General features: G+C 36.8%; 1 protein-coding gene and 1 long non-coding RNA gene across 2 annotated transcripts in view; both read left to right on the top strand.

Annotated features, from left to right (window-relative positions):
* Positions 1–257: 257 nt before the first annotated feature.
* LOC115215711 (cytoplasmic phosphatidylinositol transfer protein 1) overlaps positions 258–20599 on the top strand; it is a 71235-nt gene continuing 50893 nt past the window's right edge. Inside the window, exon 1 of the mRNA XM_029785003.2 lies at positions 258–847. Within this exon, the coding sequence (XP_029640863.1) occupies positions 800–847 (48 nt within the window). The 5' untranslated portion in view covers positions 258–799. The remainder of the gene's footprint in view (positions 848–20599) is intronic.
* LOC118764813 lies at positions 6175–15793 on the top strand. Its single transcript, XR_005000625.1, has 4 exons — positions 6175–6453; positions 8926–8933; positions 12502–12516; positions 15783–15793. It is a non-coding gene; the product is annotated as an uncharacterized LOC118764813 (long non-coding RNA).

Below are 20599 nucleotides of genomic sequence, written 5' to 3'. Positions count from 1 at the left end.
AGCGGAGGCTGCAAAGAGAGAGAGAGAGAGAGAGAGAGAGAGAGAGAGAGGAGGGAGCAGTAGACAAAATATAGATTAGTGAGATAGTGAGGGGTTATTAGGAGGCCTGAAAGAGAGGGAGTGGAGGGTAGTAGAAAGGAAAAAGTAGAGAGAAAAGTAAGTAGCTTAGCGAGAGAAAGAGAGAGATAGAAAGAATGACAAGTAAGTAGCTTAAGTGAGAGAGAGAGGGGGATAGAAGAAAGAGGTGAGGAGCGAGGGTAAGTAGTAAAGTAGGTTTCACGGTGAACATCACCTGAAAGTGTTATGTGTTAATTGGTGAAGGTGGGAGAGATGGTGAAAGGAAGAGTTGAAAGAAGCGAGGAAGGTGTGTGAGGAAGAGACGGAGTAGAAAAAGAAGGGAGTCGCTGGAGGCGGTCCTCGAATCACGGCAAGCACATGGCTTATTGAAGATGTTGCTCCAACAACTTACTAGCCTCAGTCGTTGTCTTGCAGTGCACCAACGACAGTGCATCTGCACACACTGTTTACCTGGGAACCACCAAACACTGACCTTTCACTCGACCGGCTGTTCAAAGTGTTGACGACTAATTTTCATTCGCATCTTAAATATATAACAAACAGCTTACATCGCGGCCAATTTCATCATCTCCTTCCAGCTATTGTTTAAATACTAACTTGTAGTGAACAATAAACATCGCCTCTATATTTATAGTGAAACGCTTCTTCAAGCCTGCCCTGCCAAAGTCCAGTCAAAGTAATTGGAGAACACAAGAAATAATAATAATAATAAAAAAAGACAATGTATATTAAAGAATACAGAATATGTATGCCACTCTCAGTCGAAGAGGTTTGTTCCACTCCATCTAATATATTATTTCTTCTTTCTTTCCACATTTATGTCTGCCACTTACCAAGTCTCACCACAAACCCACACACGATATTCACTATTTCTTTTTCCTTTTCTTAATCAATTGTCATTGTTTTTTTAATTTACTAATGATTATATTCACTATTTTGTTTTATATTAACTATTTCTGTGCAGATTTTTTTTTAAAGCTCTTATTCTTTATAATGTATCTCTCGATAAGATTTTTCTGTTACATTTATTATTATAAACCTTCTCTCTCTCTCTCTCTCTCTCTCTCTCTCATTACACGTGTAATATTGTGGATTTTTAAAGTCCATTTAACGCAATGCAGTTATATATAAATATATACGCACACACGTGTGTGTAACTGTGTGCCTCAACAACATAGGTAGTCCCATCGTTTATAAGTAGGAAGTAAACAAAATGAAATTCACAACTGTGTATAAACGTATAAAGTGTTATACCTTATGTATATAGTTTATATTTAAAGCGAAGGATCACTCAATATATTTAACTGAATGAAGTATCATATCTAGTTTTATTTTTACATAGGTTCTATTGACAGTGCTTGCGAAGTTTTCGTTCTGTTGATTTCGTCGCTTCCTATAATCTAAGGAACCGAAACTGCAAAGTCACTGTCAACTTGCACATGCACGTATGTGTGTGCGTGTGAAATTTGTGTATCACGGCTGTATAATTTGTTAACGTCTGAGTTTTTTGTTCAGAGGCCAGAAGGAATGGGAAGATACAGGTGTCGAGAACAGTCTAAGACATCTTCCTTAGTTCTCAATGCTGTTTACTGTCTCTTCATTGTCTGTTGACAATACAGACTAGATTTAAGTGTTTATCTCGAATATTGTCTCTCTTCAACAACTCTCCTCCTTTGTTCTTAGTCTTATTGTTTCTATCATAATAACGAGCAAGGCAACTCTTTCAGCACTTTCATCAGTTCTGAGTGTTGATTTTATTACAATATTGATGTACTTAAAGTTGAGATTTTCTCTAGCAAGCACCCTCATAGAATTTCTTGATTGACTGATACAATTCTTCTTCTTCTTGTTATTATTATAGTAGAAGAATTGGTGAGCAAAAGTGCTCAGCCTTATATTTCACCTGTGTCTCTTCCAACCAATTACCTGCTAGAAACAGAAGCCAAAATCTTGACTCACACCTGAGAATCTTAAATAAGGGATGTATTCCTAAAAAAACTACAGGATGGTCACCCCTGAAAGCTTGTGTTCATAGATTTGCTCAATCAGGGTGAACCTTATGGCTTATACAGTTTCATTCGTTTCACCTATAGGTATGTAAAACCTTATGGATAGGCTAAGCAGGCACTGGCCTAATTGAAACAGACAGGATGGTTGAGGTTAGCACACAAAATAAACCTTTTTGCTTTATCCAAGTTGAAGGGTTTAATAACGGGTTTCACGTAAATCATCGTATTCTCTTCCCTCCCACACTCTTTCCTCATTGTTTTTATGAAGAGAAATTATTGTGCAAAGTTTTCAACTCGGTTGTAACCAGTTGATTTAATTTCACTGACGTCGCTAATGTCTTTGACAAAACAATTTTTTGCCCTTGTGTCGGTAAGAATTTCTAATGGTTGTTAGAATGTTCCAAGGTTTGAATTTAACTCCTTTACCATCTGTAATAAGGAATTCGTTTTCAGTTTGAAATTGTTCATAGGTATTTGTCAAAATTTGCCTTCTTTTGACACAATGCGTTAGGAGTTTTCAACCTGTGATTTGGGACGAATTTCCTCCCAGTGTCTCTGCTTCATTTGAGCAACTGGTGTACATTGGAAAGATGTTCTTCTCTTGACATTATGAAAATCTTTGTTTTCTGTGGTGTCAGGTTTTGCAAGTTTCTAGATATAGATTGGCATAACTCTGGTGTTCATTCTGTTGAACAGACCTTCATCTCTTTCAGTCGCTCTCAATAATCCTTGCCTTCCAGGGAATAAATTTCAGATGTTATTGATCTTTACACATTTTTGAAGATAGCTATGTCTTTAATGTTAGAAACATCAATATTCACGTGTATTCTAGATGGAGTAGAATCATGCTTTGGTTATAATGTAATTATTGTGATTGTATGTCACCAAATCTCATTTTTACCTGCCGTTAAGAAATTGTTATTGATTTTTCTTCTTACATTGTCACAAGACCATAATATACCGTTTAACCCCCGGTCAGTCCAGACAGACTAAACCTATGATCAAAAGTGTTCTGGCTGTAATCAATCAATCTTTTCTAATGTATTATACTTTATCAAAAACACCAGTGTGGTTTTGAAGAAGATTTGGTTGCTTAGCGATAATGCTTGTGGAGACCATGCACTGAACCGACTTTCTTTGTATTTCGAAGACTTATCGACCCCCAGAGGAGGTACGGCATTGTCAACTTTGACAAGATTTGAACACAGAATCTGAAAAGACACCAAAATCTTCTTTTCCAATTCCACTATATTCTATCCAGAATTGTTACTACCGAAGTTTAAATTTAGCTTAAGTCAAGCACTGGTCGATCACATCTACTCCATCTCTTCCTCGATGTTTGTAGCATTATACCAAATATTACAAAATAATGATGATGGACATGTAACTTCTTTGTGTTCGCTTGGATTTTACTCCATCTACTGTAAATATAACTCAAGTCTCTCTCACTGGGACTTATGGAGTTTTTCTCTCTCACGCAGTCTTTCAGTTATATACAAAGAACTCTCTCTCTCACTCTCTCATACATACACACACATCTGTATATACTTATACCTAAGGTAAACCTGCCACAGTCCCCCAGTCACCATCACTATTTCCATCACTCTTCATTCCCTCTTCATACCCCACAACCATCTCCTTACCCTGTTTCCCTGCTGTGAACGTCACAGTTCTTGTGGCACAAAACCAACAGTTTCAATAAGCTATGGATTCTTGTCTCTCTGCATTAATATCTCATTCATTTACTCGTTACCATTGACTTTTTTCTTTTTACACATTCTGTGTGTGTATCTGTTTTATGGTGTGTGTGCACATACATGTATTTTGGTACACTGTGTAAAGGTGGGTTGGAGTTTATCCCAGATTTCTAGATGCTGAGAAACCCTGTCAGTCTTGGAGTGTCAATATTTTACTGTTTGAACCAAACTTTGCCAACTAACAAAGCATTCACTTATACTGTGTACAGCTACTTCACGTAGCATCTATTTCCTGCCAAGTAGATTATACCTCCTTATGGTACCCATTCACAGCTCTGTAGTTTATACCATCATGTGGTACTTATTTACAACTATGCAGAGTGTACTTCCCCTTGGTGCCTGTTTACAACTAAACCAACTGTACTGCCATACCGCCCCTATTTACAGTTTTGCTGGCTGCACCACCATGTGGTACCAGTTTTCAGCTGTGTACACTGTACTTCCACATGGCACCTATTTATCACTCTGTAGACTGTATTTTTACACGCTACCTATTTGCATGGATGTAAACTGTACCACTACATAGTACCTATTTACAGCTATTTAGACTGTATTTCCACGTAGTAACTAGTTGCAGCCTTCTGTGAGTTAATGGTTAAGGACTTAATCCATTATTGTTACCAATTTAATTGAATCTAGAATTTTCTGAGTGTCTGTAATTTAACCCTTTTGTTACCATATTTCTGTGTTTTGTTTCAATTAATTTGGAAAATAATTACGAACTTAGTAAACTAAATTTACCATTATTAAACTGGTTTTTAAAAGATAAATTGATACATCATCTTGATAGAAAGTTTTAATTTAGATCACTTTAAAACCAGGATGTTTGTAGAACCAGGTACTGTTTTAGGTAGGGAGGTTGGTTGGTTGGTATCAAAAGAATGAATGCAAATTTCAGGTGTCATATGTGGATTGTTTTTAGACATTAATTGTTAGTCTTTTGTGGTGACACACTAGATATTAACTGTTTACTGTAGATTAAATTTAAAAAAAATTATTGGTACACTTAATATGGAGAGTTGAACAAAAACATTTTAAATTTGAAAAGTATCTTGTTTTACTAATCATACTTCATAGTTGTTTTAACATTTACTTTTCTATGATTGCATGAGTTGGAATTTGTTGAGGCAAGTTTTCTACAGCTGGATGCCTTTTATGTCACTAACCATCACCTGTTGCTGAGCAAGGGAATATCTTTTCTTAGCCTGACATGTTTTCATGAAATAATAGAAATGAATGTCTGATGGTGACATTTATTTACAACTGTCACACAATGTCAAGACAAGACATGCATACACACAAGCATATATGGTGGGGTTATTTCAGTTTCTGTTTACCTAATCCACTCACAAGGCTGTAATTCCCCAAGGGGCCATGCAGTGGAATTTAACCCAAAACCATGTGGTTGGGAAGCAAGCTCCTTAACAAAACTGTTATGTCAGCATCTACTATTTATGTATTGCAAAATTATGAGTAATATGGTTTTAAAAAAATACTCAAACATTAATACTCTCTTGGAATGTAACCAAATGAGGTTCATTTTTCAGCATAGCACTACTTCCACCAGTGTTGCAGTGCTTGGATCTCATTCATGAAGAAGCTTTCTTCTTGTTGGTCAAAAATGTCATCAACAGCAGATATGACATCACCATGATGCTGGTTCCCAGCCAAGTATTTTTTCATGTTGGGGAACAGATGATAGTCAGATGGAGTCAGATTCAAGAGAGTAGAGACGTTGATCAACCAGTTCAAAGCCACAGTCATGCTCAGCAGCCATTGAAATCAATGACTCATGTGCTGGAGCATTGTCCTGATAAATCAAGACCCCTTGCATCAATTTTCCTGAATGTTTAGTCGTGATAGCCTTTTGTAACTGCCTCAACAAGGTGGCATAGTACTCTCCTATTGATGGTGTTGTCCTTTTGAAGATGGTTAATAAACACAATGCTTTTTACATCCCAAAAAACTGAGGCCATCACCTTCCCTGCAGGTGAGGAGGGATTTTTCCCGGGCACGGATTGTCCCTTTGTCTCTAGCTCAAAGTGATGAACTGAAAGCTCATCCTGGCTTAGGAAATGTTCAAGGAAAGCAGCTGGATCTGCCAGAAACGATGTTAGACTTTCCCGTGATGTGATCAGCCTAGTGCACTTTTGATTAGGTGTCAGAAGATGTGGCATCTACCAAGCAGAAACCTTCGTGCCAAATTCCTTGTGCAGAAGATTCTCAACTTTCTCATGGACATGCTAATAACATTATTTGATTTATAGCCAATTGCCTGCCCTCCATCAGCATGTGGTGAACACAATCAATGTTTTCCTCAGGAGTAGCAATTGCAGGACATCCAGACCTTGAGTCATCTTCAAGACTCTCCCTTCCCTTCCAACATCCAGCTGCTCACTTTTGCACTGTTGATAAAACTGGGTCATCATCCTCTAATGTAGCAACCATGTCAGCATGAATGTCCTTGGGGGCTAAACCCCCTTTTCTGTAGGTACTTGATAATACCACGATGCCAGATTTTGTCCATTTTCAAGAGACGTCGCTACTTGTTACTTTTGAAGTGTTCTTTCAACAGTCAGATGTCAGTTTATCTGGAAAGAAAAAATGCAGTAATTGATAAGAAGAGTTGAAATCAATTCCTGCAAGATTCCCCAGCTCTGGCCTCCACTCCTTCATTGTCAGTCTAAAAAGCTTGAAGATGGCAAGCTGGCTGAATCGTTAACATGTTGGCCAAAGTGCTTAGCAGCATTTCTTCTGGCTCTTAATGTTCTGAGTTCAAATACTGCCCAGGTTGACTTTGTCTTTCTTCTTTTTGGGGTCATTAAAATAAGTACCAAGCTGAGCACTGGGAGTTGATGCAATTAATTTATCCCTTCCCCTAAAATTGCTGAGCTTGTGCCAAAATCTCTAGTGCATCACAGTGTTTGATAATTACTGCTACAGCTTTAGTGTCAAAGTCTTGTTAGAGCAAAGGGTGACAGTGCTTGGGTATGGGTTTCTATGCTATGTAGAAATAATAATAATAATAATAATAACAATGATAATAATAATTGCCATGCATGAAGTTGGATCAGAATATGAAGTGTGACTGGACATGTTCCTCATCACAGCCAATTGAGAGGGAAACTGGAGCAACAAATAATTAATGTACCAAGACTACCTTTATGTAGTCACATAGACTGTTAGAAATAGCAGTCAATGTTCCTTTGAATCACAACCTTGCATATTATAAAAGGAAGCACACATTACAGGATATAGTTCTAGAAAAATTTGTATAGGAGTTAATGGCTGTGGCTAAGGTGTTCTTAATTATAGGTCTTCTGGGTGAGGGTTGATCATAGGTTAATTCTTGGATATTTTCATTAATTGTTTTAAAAAATGAAGAAGGCAGCGGGTAACAAAACTTTGGCATTATTAACCTAGTCTTTGGAACTAACATTAAATTTCGGTGCAAGGTTTTTAATTAGATCGCTTTGAAGCAGGAAATTTATACCACAAAACCAAGGGTGGTCTCATATGGATTGCTATCAAAAGATTTAACCATGAGATTTTATATTCAATATGATATAAATCTACTAAGGAAGTTTACTGTTGATGTATAGGTAGTGGTGGGGAAAATTTATTAGTAGACCTTGCATTGTTATATAAAGATGCACAGCTTTAATCTAAAACTGGTTCTACTACATTCACAGTCAATAATTGCTCCACCGACTGACTGCTTTACATGTTCACCAGTTTGTCCAGTGTTGGTATTTTTTTTTAACATTTTGTTATATTGATGTCAAATTTAAATGAGAGTTTCAGCTTAACATAACTAATGCACATCAGCTGTTGGTATCATTCCAACCATGACCACTTTTTATGCATCTAGGATGGTAGGGTGTGATTTGACAGATTTAGCTACTATTTCTAGTAAATCAGTTGACCAGGTTGAACTCCTCATGGAATAATGTTGTTGTTCTTTAGTCCCAGGTCAAATACATTCTAGCCATGACCATCACATGTTATTCATTTGTGTATATAGACTCATATAATTCAATGTATACTTCCCCACCCGACAAGTAGGATTCGAGAGAGATGTAGCTATTGTTTCTAGCAGTTTGAGTGACCCCATCTTGTGTGATGTGCTGTACACGGTACAATTTTATTCCGAGAATTATAATTGAGATTGATATAGCAGAGTGCTCTGTTGTGGTGGACAATGAGCCAGTGGATCAATTGGTTAGTTTTGGTCAAGTATAACAATTGTATGAACTACATGGAGATTATATCAAAAATCACTATGGTCAAGATTTGGTCCCTGTTTTGATAATTTATTCTAATGTCCTTCCCAGTAGTTATGTTATTAATTAAGGAATAGTTAACCATTTAGTGTTCACATTATTCTGCCATAATTAAAGCTTTTTCGTCCTCATTGTTTTGAACTAACCATGCATTATCTTGGAGCTTTGAGATTTTTATGAGGTAGCTGTTAATTTTTTAAAAGATATTGTAGGGTTGGTGTAAGAGACCAGATCTGGCCAGTTTGAACATAGAACATGTAGAATACTTTTGGCCGGATATGGCCAGTTTAAATGCTAAAGGGTTAAAGTTCAAAACTAACTTGGTATAATGTAACTCTTGAACTAACTTCCACTCAGTGACGCGTCAGTCAGATCTCTAGTTTATTATGGCACTTTACCAATGGTGTCTTTTTGAATCATTTCTGTTTCTGTTTTCTAAGACATTTGTCATCATTGTCACCAGCATCAGCAACAACACCATAATGGTCATTTGTTGGCCCAACCAACTGAGCTGTTAAATGTTTTCATTTATGATATTAAAAGTATCAATTATAATAACTTTTGTTATTTTAGTTATTGTGAGATGCAGTTAATCGTGCTTAAGGTAGGGTAGTGAAACATGGAGAGGACTACATGTGGTGTGTATGAGTTGTGGGATGGGGTAGGGTAGTGAAACATGGAGAGGACTACATGTGTGTGTGTACGAGATGTGGGATGGGGTAGGGTAGTGAAACATGGAGAGGACTACATGTGTGTGTACGAGATGTGTGATGGGGTAGGGTAGTGAAACATGGAGAGGACTATTGGTGGAATGTACGAGATGTGGGATGGGGTAGGGTAGTGAAGCATAGAGAGGACTACATGTGTGTACGAGATGTGGGATGGGGATAGGGTTGTGAAACATGGAGAGGACTACATGTGTGTATGAGATGTGGGATGGGGGTAGGGTAGTGAAACATGGAGAGGACTACATGTGGAATGTACGAGATGTGGGATGGGGTAGGGTAGTGAAACATGGAGAGGACTACATGTGTGTATGAGATGTGGGATGGGGTAGGGTAGTGAAACATGGAGAGGACTACATGTGGTGTGTACGAGATGTGTGATGGGGTAGGGAAGTGAAACATGGATAGGACTACATGTGGTGTGTACGAGATGTGGGATGGGGTAGGGTAGTGAAACATGGACAACATTATGTATGGTTTGTGTTTGTGAAATATGTGCTGTGTCTTGTGGACCCTTTATGACATGTAGGTTATGATGGGTTAGGGTGGTGAATGGTCAGTGCATGCACATGACTTGCAGAGAACTAAGCTCAATATGGTCCATTGGATGTGCAATACTAATAAGAACAGGTTTAAGTTAGATGTGTATCAAAAGATATAGGCTGATGTAGACAGAGTAAATGTGTTGGAGATATTGGATATATATATATACATACATACATACACATATATTTTCAATAATAATAAAGGGTAAAATTAATTAATTAATTAATAATTTTACCAGAATGTGGTGAAGCAATTTTTGCTGAACCCTAATTATATATATATAATCGATCATGGCCGTTTGCCAGCCTCGTCTGGCCCCTGTGCCGGTGGCACGTAAAAAGCACCCACTACACTCACAGAGTGGTTGGCGTTAGGAAGAGCATCCAGCTGTAGAAACACTGCCAAATCAGACTGGAGCCTGGTGCAGCCTCTATGGCTTACCAGACCCTGGTCGAACCGTCCAACCCATGCTAGCATGAAAAACGGACGTTAAATGATGATGATGATATGAGAGAATGATGTAAGTTGATGGTGAAATGTACTTTATTTTGAGAGAGATAAACAGAGAGGAGAAAAATCATTAAACCAGGCCTGCGTATATTTATATGTATGGTAAATTATAGTGTTCGTGACCTGTCCAACCCACACTTGTAAGTTCATTGAGAACACACACACACATCTTTGCTGTATTTACAACTCTTTAGGTTCTCAACACAAATCTCACAAAAGTCAACTTTGTTATTTATCATTCTTGGAGTGATGAGATAAAATACCTGTTGTCTTGTCTGGCTGATTGAATCAACTACCCCCCCCCCCACTCTACTGCCGCCCCCCCGACTTAGAAAGGTGTGGTCATGTGCCTTTATTAGAAATTGTTTACTTTCGTCCAACCCATGCTAGCATGGAAAGCGGACGTTAAACGATGATGATGACACAGAAATGGAGAAAGAAAAGTAGATGATCATCAAAGATACAAGAGAGGAGCTTGTGTATGACTAGGAACGAAGGGATGGGTGACATTCTTTCTAAGTTCTACATGTATGCACATGTACAACTATTGCACAAAAGAAATTAATACACTGGCAGCTAAATGTTAGAAAGAAAGAAATCATTGGTGTGTGGTGGTGAGGCCAGTATTGATAATTATCAGAAGCTCAGTATTTATGTGACCTTTAACGCTCTTATAGTATTGGCTGACCTTTACCCTACTGTCCTAAAATGCTAAAAGCTAGTAATATTTCCCCTAATTATATAAATATTTATAAACAGTTCTCCCCGCCGTCAACAAAAAATAAGAACATTTATAAATAAAACAAAAAATAAGAATAAAAAAGATTTTTTTGTTCTGTACATTCTCATGAGGTAATTCCACTTTCATATTGAATTAATCTCTGTTAATCTCTGGACTAGAATAATCTGTTTCTGTGAGATTCATGTAATTGTTTGCTATAAGCTGTGTTGAGATTATCTGCTGCTTAGATGTTTCTTTTATATAATCAAACACTTTGGTCATAATAATCCCTAATAATTCTCTCCTGATAGGATTTTCTCTGCTATTCTCTCACGTGCAGAACACGTTCTCTTCTCTCAAATAAATTAATCTTTTATCTCAATTTTTTGTTTGTCAGTCGGCTATTTTCAGACATTTTATTAGCTTGAATAATAAACTTCTTCAAGTCAATTCATTTTCAGTTTCTGAAGAAAAAGAGAGAAATATATTCTGTTAACCATTACCCATACCCCACCACCAACACTACACTAATACTCTAATCTGCACCAATTCCACACTCAACATCAACACTGCAGTCCACTTCAGCATCATTCTCTGTAACAAAAGTACACTTCACACCAAATTGCACACTGATGCAGCACTCCACTCCAAAGCAGTCCACCACACCAACATCATGCTCTGCACCTCATTAACACTGCATTCAAACACACACACATTCACATACACACATTCACATACACTCACACACAGACATTCTTATATGCCAACAGTCATACCCAACACCACTCAATTCCAGCCCAACATCTTACCTCAGTTTCTAGTTTCATTTCCATCTAAAGTACAATTCTGTAAATATTGAGGCCATTCAAAGTTGATTCTCACCAAAACTAATGATTGTACTTTAGTTGTTAGTAGAGCTATTTACTGGTAGAACAGCGTAACCATGGTGATTTATCACTGACATAATCCACTTTATGACTCTAATAACTGAAGTTATTTCTCTCCTTCCTAAATACAACTGCCATCATTTTACTTTATCATTCTTATGAACCAGTTTCTATTTCGGTGCCAATGTTTACCGTTCTGTAGACTATGAGCCAGTAGAATCATTAGCATCTCTGACAAAATGCCTTCTGGTCTTTCTTCTGTTTTTTTTCCATTCTGAGTTCAAATTTGGTTGAGGTCAACTTTGTTCCTTTTGGTGTCAATAAAATGAAGTACCATTGAAGTACTTGGGTCAATGTAATCACCTTGTCCCTCCTCTAGAAATTGCTGGCCTTGAACTCTACAATAGGCTGCCATCTCATTCCAGGGAATTTTCTGACTTTTGTCTCTATTCACCATGAAAATGGGGTTGTAGTCCTTATGAGTCCAAATCCTCAAGACCTCCACCCCTTAAAAAAAAGCCCCTCCACCACCTGAAGTTTATTGGGTTTCATTTCTTTCAGCTTTTTTTGTTTCTGTATTCAGAAACTAAATTGTAAAAAATATCTTAGCTTCCTCAAAGATAATGGTACCTTAATGGAAAAATTCTTGCAATTCTTTAGAATATTAAATAAACTATGGTCCACTTGTGATTCAGTTGTCACATTGCTTTGTGTCACTGTGGGCTGCTTATTGTTAGTCCCACAGCTTGCTGCTAGCACCCACCGCCTGTTGCTGGTGCCCACTGCCTGTTGCTGGTGCCCACTGCCCATTGTTGGAGCCCACTGCTAGTGCACAGTCTGTTGCTGATGTCTACTGCTTATTGTCTGTCTGCTACCAGTTATTAGTGTACCATGCCTCTTATGTATGTATATACTGTGCTTTGTTTGCATATTCTTTATATTGTTAATGTACATTGCCCAGTCAAGAAAGCAACCTGGTTGTTAGGTTAAATGCTTGGCAGTTGTCTAAAGATGCTATTGAATATTATATTGGTCAGTACTTTTATAGCTTAACTTGTAAAATGTTAAATTTTGATAAAGAAGAATTTTGTGTGCGTGTGTGTGTGTTGTTTATTGTGGAACTATGGCATACAGGCTTAGCTATGAGACATTACAACAAGCAGTGAATGTAAGAATACTGTTTAGAGCTGTTAGAAGACATGTATTGATTTTGAGTTGCATATGTATTGGTTCTAGAAGATGTAACCAAATAACAGGGAGGGGAAAATAACCAATATTAGGAATGGAAGGAAGCTTATAAATGAGGCATTTGACCGATGAAAAAATATCAGCCTCTTTAGTCTTTCGGTTTCTTAATTATCTTGTTTTCTAAAAGATCTGTCTGTTTGTCTCATTGGCTCAAATTGTGAACATAAGCACTTCTCTCTAATCAGCTGCTAATTATAGTAACATCATATAATTGCTGTAGCATCCTATCCTGATAACATCCTCATCTTATCAGTATTCTTGCTGAGTAAATAATTTGTGTGTTGGTGTAATTTTGTTCATAGTTTATTATGATATACTCAGTTTAAGTTCTTTAACAATGGTTATTATAAACTTGGTATTCAATAGAATTAATATAGTATTGAAAACCTGTGGTTGGAGTCTTACTGGGAACATATGAGGAGGTGGTCAGAGGAATATAATCCAGTGCTTTGTAATAGTTTGAATTAGTGAATTAATGAGTAAATAAGCTAACCTGACCAATAAGCCTTTTTTCTCTTTTTTGCAACCAACTAAAAAACTTACTTAATTAAAGAGTCAGGTTGTTAGCTGAACTCCTCAGCAATAAGGGATTTCTAAGGATGCATGAGTTTTTACTGATCAAAATAAAAACATTCCAACACACACGTGTGTGTGTTATGCAACTGTGTACCATGTTTGTATGTATGGATGGATGTGCATCTCTATATGTGTGGATCCATGTCTCCATATGTGTCCTTGTGTGGAGTAAAGTGTGTGTGTATATATGATCGTGTGTGTCAGTCTCTATTTGCTTATGTGTGCTTGTCTGTCCTTATAACCTATGTACCTATTCGTCTGTACATAGTTGCATAACACACACATGCACACACAAGGAGACAGAGGTGCATACATATACAAACACACGCTCACACACATACATACATAGAAAATACACAAACACGGACATGCAAGCACATGAATATACAGGATACATACATACAGATGCACACACACACATATATATACATACATACACATGCGTACATACATACACACACACACACACATACATACATACATACACACACACACATGCATGCATAGGCACACACACTGACCCACACACATGCGCACAAACAAACAAAAAGGAACGCAGTGTAAATAACGGACAGTCAAGACTATTGGAAAGGTTGCAAGACACAATGAAAATTTTAGGAAAATAAAAACAAGAAATAAGTGGAAATTTTACCGGTGATTGTGTTACATTATAAGGCACAAAAAGAAATTATTCTCCCCAGACACAACAGTATATATATATATATATATATATACACATACATAAATATACACAAATATATATATACACATACATAAATATACACATATATATATATATATATAAGTTCAGCAAAAATTTAGATTCGAATGAATATGATACTTAATTTAGATGCACCAGAATTTTGTATGGTGTTATCCATAAAAATTTGCGGGGTGATTATAATCAAAATAAGCAACAAGAATGACTCCGGTAATTTGGTACAATTGTTTCGCACTACATCATTTTATTAAAAGTTGTAAGTATTACAACAGATTTAATATGCTGAGTGCTCATCAGCCAATTATATAGGTTTTCCAATAATACAAAAGCTTTCAAATCAAGTAGCAACATTATAGAGAAGGTAGATATACAGACAAAGATGTAGATTTAAATTTTAAGAACATATGAGGTAGTGACTGACCAAGCTATGGCTGTATCTAACTGCTATAAGGTTGTAATATATATATATATATATATATATAATATATATATATATATATATACACACACACACAAACACATACATATGTGTAAATATATATATATATATATATATATTTAGACACAGGAGTGACTGTGTGGTAAGTAGCTTGCTTACTAACCACATGTTTCTGGGTTCAGTCCCACTGCATGGCACCTTGGGGCAAGTGTCTTATACTATAACTTTGGGCCAACTAAAGCCGTGTGAGTGGATTTGGTAGACAGAAACTGAAAGAAGCCCGTTGTATACATGTGTGTGTGTATATGCTTGTGTGTCTATGTTTGTTCCCCACACCATTATTTTGTGTCTGTTGGTGTGTTCACATTCCTGTAATTTAGTGGCTCGGCTCATAGAATAATGTTCTAAGCTTACGAAGAATAAGTCCTGGGGTCAATTTGTTCAACTAAAGGTGGTGCTCCAGCATGGCCGCAGTCAAATGACTGAAACAAGTAGAAAAATAAAAGCAAAGAATAAATAAATATATATATATATATATATATATATATATATATATATATATATATATATATATATATATATATTATATATATATATATGAAATCTGTCTCTTACACACACACACACACACACACACACACACACACACACACACACACACACTTGGTGCAAACATGGCTGTCTGGTTTGAAACCACATTGTTCTGGGTTCAGTTTCACTTTGTGGCTGCACCTTGAATAAGTGTCATCTACTACAGCTCCAGACTGACCAATACCTTGTAGATTTTGTATACAGAAAATAAAGGAAGCTCATAATGTGTGTGTGCATGTGTGCATTTGTCTTTCTCTTTGTCTTAATATCATGTTGTAGTTGTACCACTATCATACAAGTGTCTTCCATTTTCAATCTTCTGTGAAAACATATCTGGTCAGGGGGAAATATGACTTTTCTTGGAAACAGGTGAGGATTGACGACCATAAAATATCTGGCATCGACAAATTGCATCTGACTCGAGCAAGCACAGAAAATGACTGCTAAAATGACAACAATGATGCCAATCATGATGTAAGCAACAGTAGATCTCTAATTATTTCTCTCATATTTGTGAGATTGATGAGGTCCATCCAGTTAAATGTGTTCAGTGAGTTGAGTTTATGATCCAGACCTACTTGCTTGTAGTTATTTTCATTTTATTTATGTAACTAAGACTCTTGGAGGAGGTATGAATACCATGCCACCTCAAAGAATAGTTGGATATTTCTGATAATGAACAATGGTCAAGGATTTAACCATTTATTGTACTTCTTCATCATCATTGTTTTAACATCCACTTTTCCATGATTGCATCGGTTGGACAGAATTTATTGAGGCAAATAATCTATAGCCTGATGTCCGTCCTGTTTCTAACCCTCAGCTGTTTCGTAGCAAAGTAATATTTTCCTTGGCCAGATGTGTTTTTAATGAAAGATTGGAAACAAACAACATTGCTTGTTTGATGGGGCAATCATTTACAACTATCATGTAATGTCCAGGCAAGGAGATACAAACATACATACACATGTGCATGTGACCGGTTTCTTTCAGTTACCATCTACCAAATCCACTCACAAAGAACTTAGTTGGCCTGGGGCTATGGTAGAAGACACTTGTTCAAGGTGCTACACATTAGGCTTGAACCCAAGACCATGTAACTGAGAAGCAAACTTCTTAACCACACAACCATACCTGCCCTTAATTGTCAATTATTCATCACTGTTGTTTGAAACAAAGAATTCAATTAACTACATGCTAAATTATGGTATAGATGATGGACATCTTCACACTTTCATCATCTCCTATTGTTGGACCCAGATTTGCTCTCATTCTGCTCATAATTTCTACTGGTGTCAGTTATTTTGTGTCTGTTGAGATGAGGGTCACAACTCTCTGGAGTGAGAATATTCTGGTCAAGTGACCCAGTTTGAATAGTTATCATCATCATTGTCTGTTTCCTATGTTGGCATGGGCAGACAGTCTAATAAGATCTGGTGAGCTGCAGGGTTGCATCAAGCTCCACTATCAGCTTTGTCATGTTTTTACAGCTGGATGCCCTTCTTAATATCAGCCACTTTATAGTATGTACTGTTTTTTTTTTCCTTTTTTGTGCCTCTGACTACTGAGGTCATTGAGTAACTTGCAAGACAGAACAGGAAAAGGTGTAAAACCTCCTCAGTGAAGTGTAGACTAAAGTATGATAGAGGGACAAACTCAGGTGTCTTGCTACAGAGGAGATACATGGCTACCCTGCATTGTATAGGAGTGGATGCAAGTAGCTAGAAAGAAGACAGTTAGTGGTGATGAGCATGATAATAAACACTTGACAATTCTCAGCCCCTTACATATAAATAGATATCCTGTTGCTGTAGGGTTTACCTTATTAAGCTGGAAGATAACTCATCAGTTTGTGGTACTGAACTCAAAATCATTTGATGGGTCTGTAGAAGACAGTGAGAAACTTACCTCAGTGCATCTTTCATTAAATGACAATACAAAGACAAAGTTTTCCAGCAGTGTCCTAATCTAAAAATGGTTTACGGAATGTCTTTACAATTATGTTAAAATACAAAGTTAGTAATCAGTTCTTGAAACTTTTATGAACCCTAAGAACAACTAGGAATGTAATGACTTTGTCATATGCAAGTTGTGTGTTTTTGTTCTTGTATATCCCCATGTCAGACCTGATAGAGCAAACTTATGTATGGATATATTATATGTGGCCCTAGGTCAGCCCTTAACTAGCTGACCTGTGTGTTTGTTGTATTGTCTTGATCCACTGTGTATATGTTATTATACAGCCCAAGGTTAGCCCTTAACCAGCTGACTTATATGTTTTTATGCAGACTTATATGTCTTTAAGCAGACTTATAAGTGTTTATGTTGTGGTGTAACTGTTTGTCAGCCCTTATTTGGTAGACCTATTTATATAAATGTTGTATATAGCCCCAGATTGGCCCTTAACCAGCAGAGCTGTGTATGTATATGTTGTTATACAGCCTTGATCCAATGTGTTTTTGTTACTATGAAGCCCTAGGTCAGTCCTCTTTCAGTAGAATTTTTGTGTGTGTTTAAAACCCGTATGTACCAGAATGAACATTCTTAACAATTGTTGTAGTGTCAAAAGTATTGATGAGATAGAATATTGACCTCTTTGTAAAATAACAGAATAATGTAATGTCTATTTTGGCAGCAGAGTTCTGTTAGTATAAATGCATTATGTTACTGTATTAACCAGGAAATGTGTTTATAATGTTACACCCAATCAGTTGTGTATTAGAGATGTGTTAACTAAGAGTGTGCAATGTTATGCCTAGTAAAATTGGGGAAGGCCTGTTTATGGGATTACCTTAGGTTTCTCATCCATAAAGGGTTTAGCTTTATCGTCAGATCCCCAAAACCTGTTGGCTCATGGCATATCGTCAAATCCCAAAAACCTGTTGGCCCATGACCTCTTAAAAATATTAGATAACTGAGCTGAATCAACCATGCATGTCTTATGTTACTTTATTAATGAGAAATGTGTGATTTTATTAGAACAACTGTGTTAAGCAGTGTCCTTAATTGTAGTAATTGAAATATTTAAACTTTATTAGTTTAGCTCTGTGTAACAAGAGCCAGTTGTAAAGTGATGATGTTACTGACATATATATGTTAGCAGCCTGTAATTTGATTCATAATGTTCGGAGTGATGAGTTAGTTGTGACCCCCTAATGTTAGGGAGTGGGAGGACAGTCAGCAAAATGAGGTTTTAATCTAGATTACTTGAATACTTTTGTCCATTACTTCAGCTACTTGGCCATTGGTAGCAGTACTGACCTTTGCTTAGTTAGTATTAATGTTAATATGCGATGGTTAAAGCGCAGTTAGTAACTCCCAACTTTAAAATAAGTTCAAACCCTTGTAATTAATGCTACTGTTTAAGTCCTGTATTATTATTATTATTATTATATTATTCATATCCTGTCTAGCAAAGTGGTGTGTATTCTCATCTAATTGCTCTGATCCCTCTTTCTGAAAATATATTCAAATCCAGTTTAAGAAGGTCATTCTGTTGTTTACAACTAAACAACCACTTCTGTTTGTTTAAAATATTGTTGGGCACAAACATGTATGGCTGTGTGATTGAGAAGCTTGCTTCCCGACCACATGGTTTCAGGTTCAGTCCCACTGCATGGCACCTTGGGTAAGTGCTTTCTACTATTGCTCCAGGTTGACCAAAGCCTTGTGAGCAGGTTTGACAGATGGAAACTGTATGAATCCCATTGTATGTTATATATGTGTGAGTGTTTGTATCTTCTTGTCATTGCATAGTAGTTGTAAATGAGTCTCCCCATCACACAAATGACGTCCTTCATTTCCAACTTTCCACAAAAACATGTCTGGCCAAGAGGAAATATTACCTTATTTGGAAACAGGTGACAGTTAGCATAAGGAAGGGCATCCACCTGTGGAATATCTGCAACAACAAACCTTATGCAGTCATGGAAAAATGGACATTAAAACGATGGGGATTAAGATGATTGCTATTTTATAATTCTTCAGCTGAAGAAAGTTTACACTAAACATAAGCTTAATTGACAGATACACTCTAGAGTCTTGGGTAAATGTAGACACATCAGATAATGTAGTCCTAGATGCTGTCTGAAAAAGACAGGATGATCGTGGCTGGAACACCTTTAGTTTTATATAGGTTTGCTCAATCAAAGCTGACCTTGGGCTAAATGACAGCTAGATTCCTTTCATTTGTTGTTGTTGTCTTTTTCAGTTAGAACACATTATCTTTCTTGAAAAGTGTAAGGTATAATTTGAAATAAGTTTGTCTGCTCTTTCGAGCAGATTACCTGACCATAAGAGACTCTCATGTTGACCTGTGTTTCTCTGATTTGATTGATTTATGCGAGAATTATTAGTGTTAATCAATTATTGCTTGTTAAGCGATTAATTGTATCCAGTTCACTACTCTATGGTTTTAAGGTCAACTAGTTTCACTGTTAACTTTTTCTTTCCTACAAATGAAGTAAATTAATTGAGGTAGAGTATTGACTTGATTAACTATATCTTTCAGTAATCAACTCATTATTTATAATTGTTATTGTTGTTGTTAGAGTCAGTAACACATGTTATAAGAAAATCAGGTTTGATGTCACACAGTCCACAGTTCATCAAACTCATTAATTAAAATGATGTAATTATCATCAGACTTGTGTCCTTTATTCTACAGAATACGTTCTGAGCATCCAGCTGAGCTGAGTACATGATCCACATCTAGTTTGAGGCTAATCATTTACATGGATAAAGCTTTGGGAAAAGACATTCATTTTGTTTGTAGCTTTCATCCTGATTCAGTAACAAATCTCAATTCATGTTTCTGCCAAGTTTTAAGAATTAGCAAAGCCTTGCAAACGGGTTTGCTAGATAGAAACTGAAAGAAACTAGTTTTGTTTGTGTGTACATATATATGTGTCTTCTTATTTTGTCATCAAGTCTTGGACAAGGGCCCACTGATCAACGAGAGAGTGTTTCTAGTTGATTGGGTTTTAATTCTTCAGTGTTCAGATTACTCTGTCAAATGTAATGCTTGTTTATTCATATTGTTTTGAATTAATCATGTATTATTATCCTGTAGTTCTGCGATTTTGATGATGTGTCAATGACATTGCAGGGTAGGTGTGAGAGGCCAGATCTGGCCAGTTTAAATGCTAAAGAGTTAAGGAGACCATACAGGTGGTCATTCAGGAGGAAGAGAAATCCCAGGTGTTTGAGAAGGTTATTGTTAAAGGCTGTCTCTATCAAAGTTTATATAGATATATATATATAATCATCATCATCATCGTTGTTTAACGTCTGCTTTCCATGCTGGCATGGGTTGGGCAGTTTGAGGACTGGTAAGCCAGAAGGCTGCACAAGGCTCCTATCTGATCTGGCAAAGTTTCTACTGCTGGATATCCTTCCTAACACCAACCATTCCAAGAGTGTAGTGGGTGCTTTTATGTACCACTGCATGAGGGCCAGTCAGGTGGTACTAGCAACAACCATGCTCAAAAGGTGTTTTTTACGTGCTAC

Source organism: Octopus sinensis, linkage group LG9 (genome assembly GCF_006345805.1).
Source record: "Octopus sinensis linkage group LG9, ASM634580v1, whole genome shotgun sequence".
NCBI lineage: Eukaryota > Metazoa > Mollusca > Cephalopoda > Octopoda > Octopodidae > Octopus > Octopus sinensis.
This window is presented reverse-complemented; position numbering and strand designations above follow the sequence as displayed.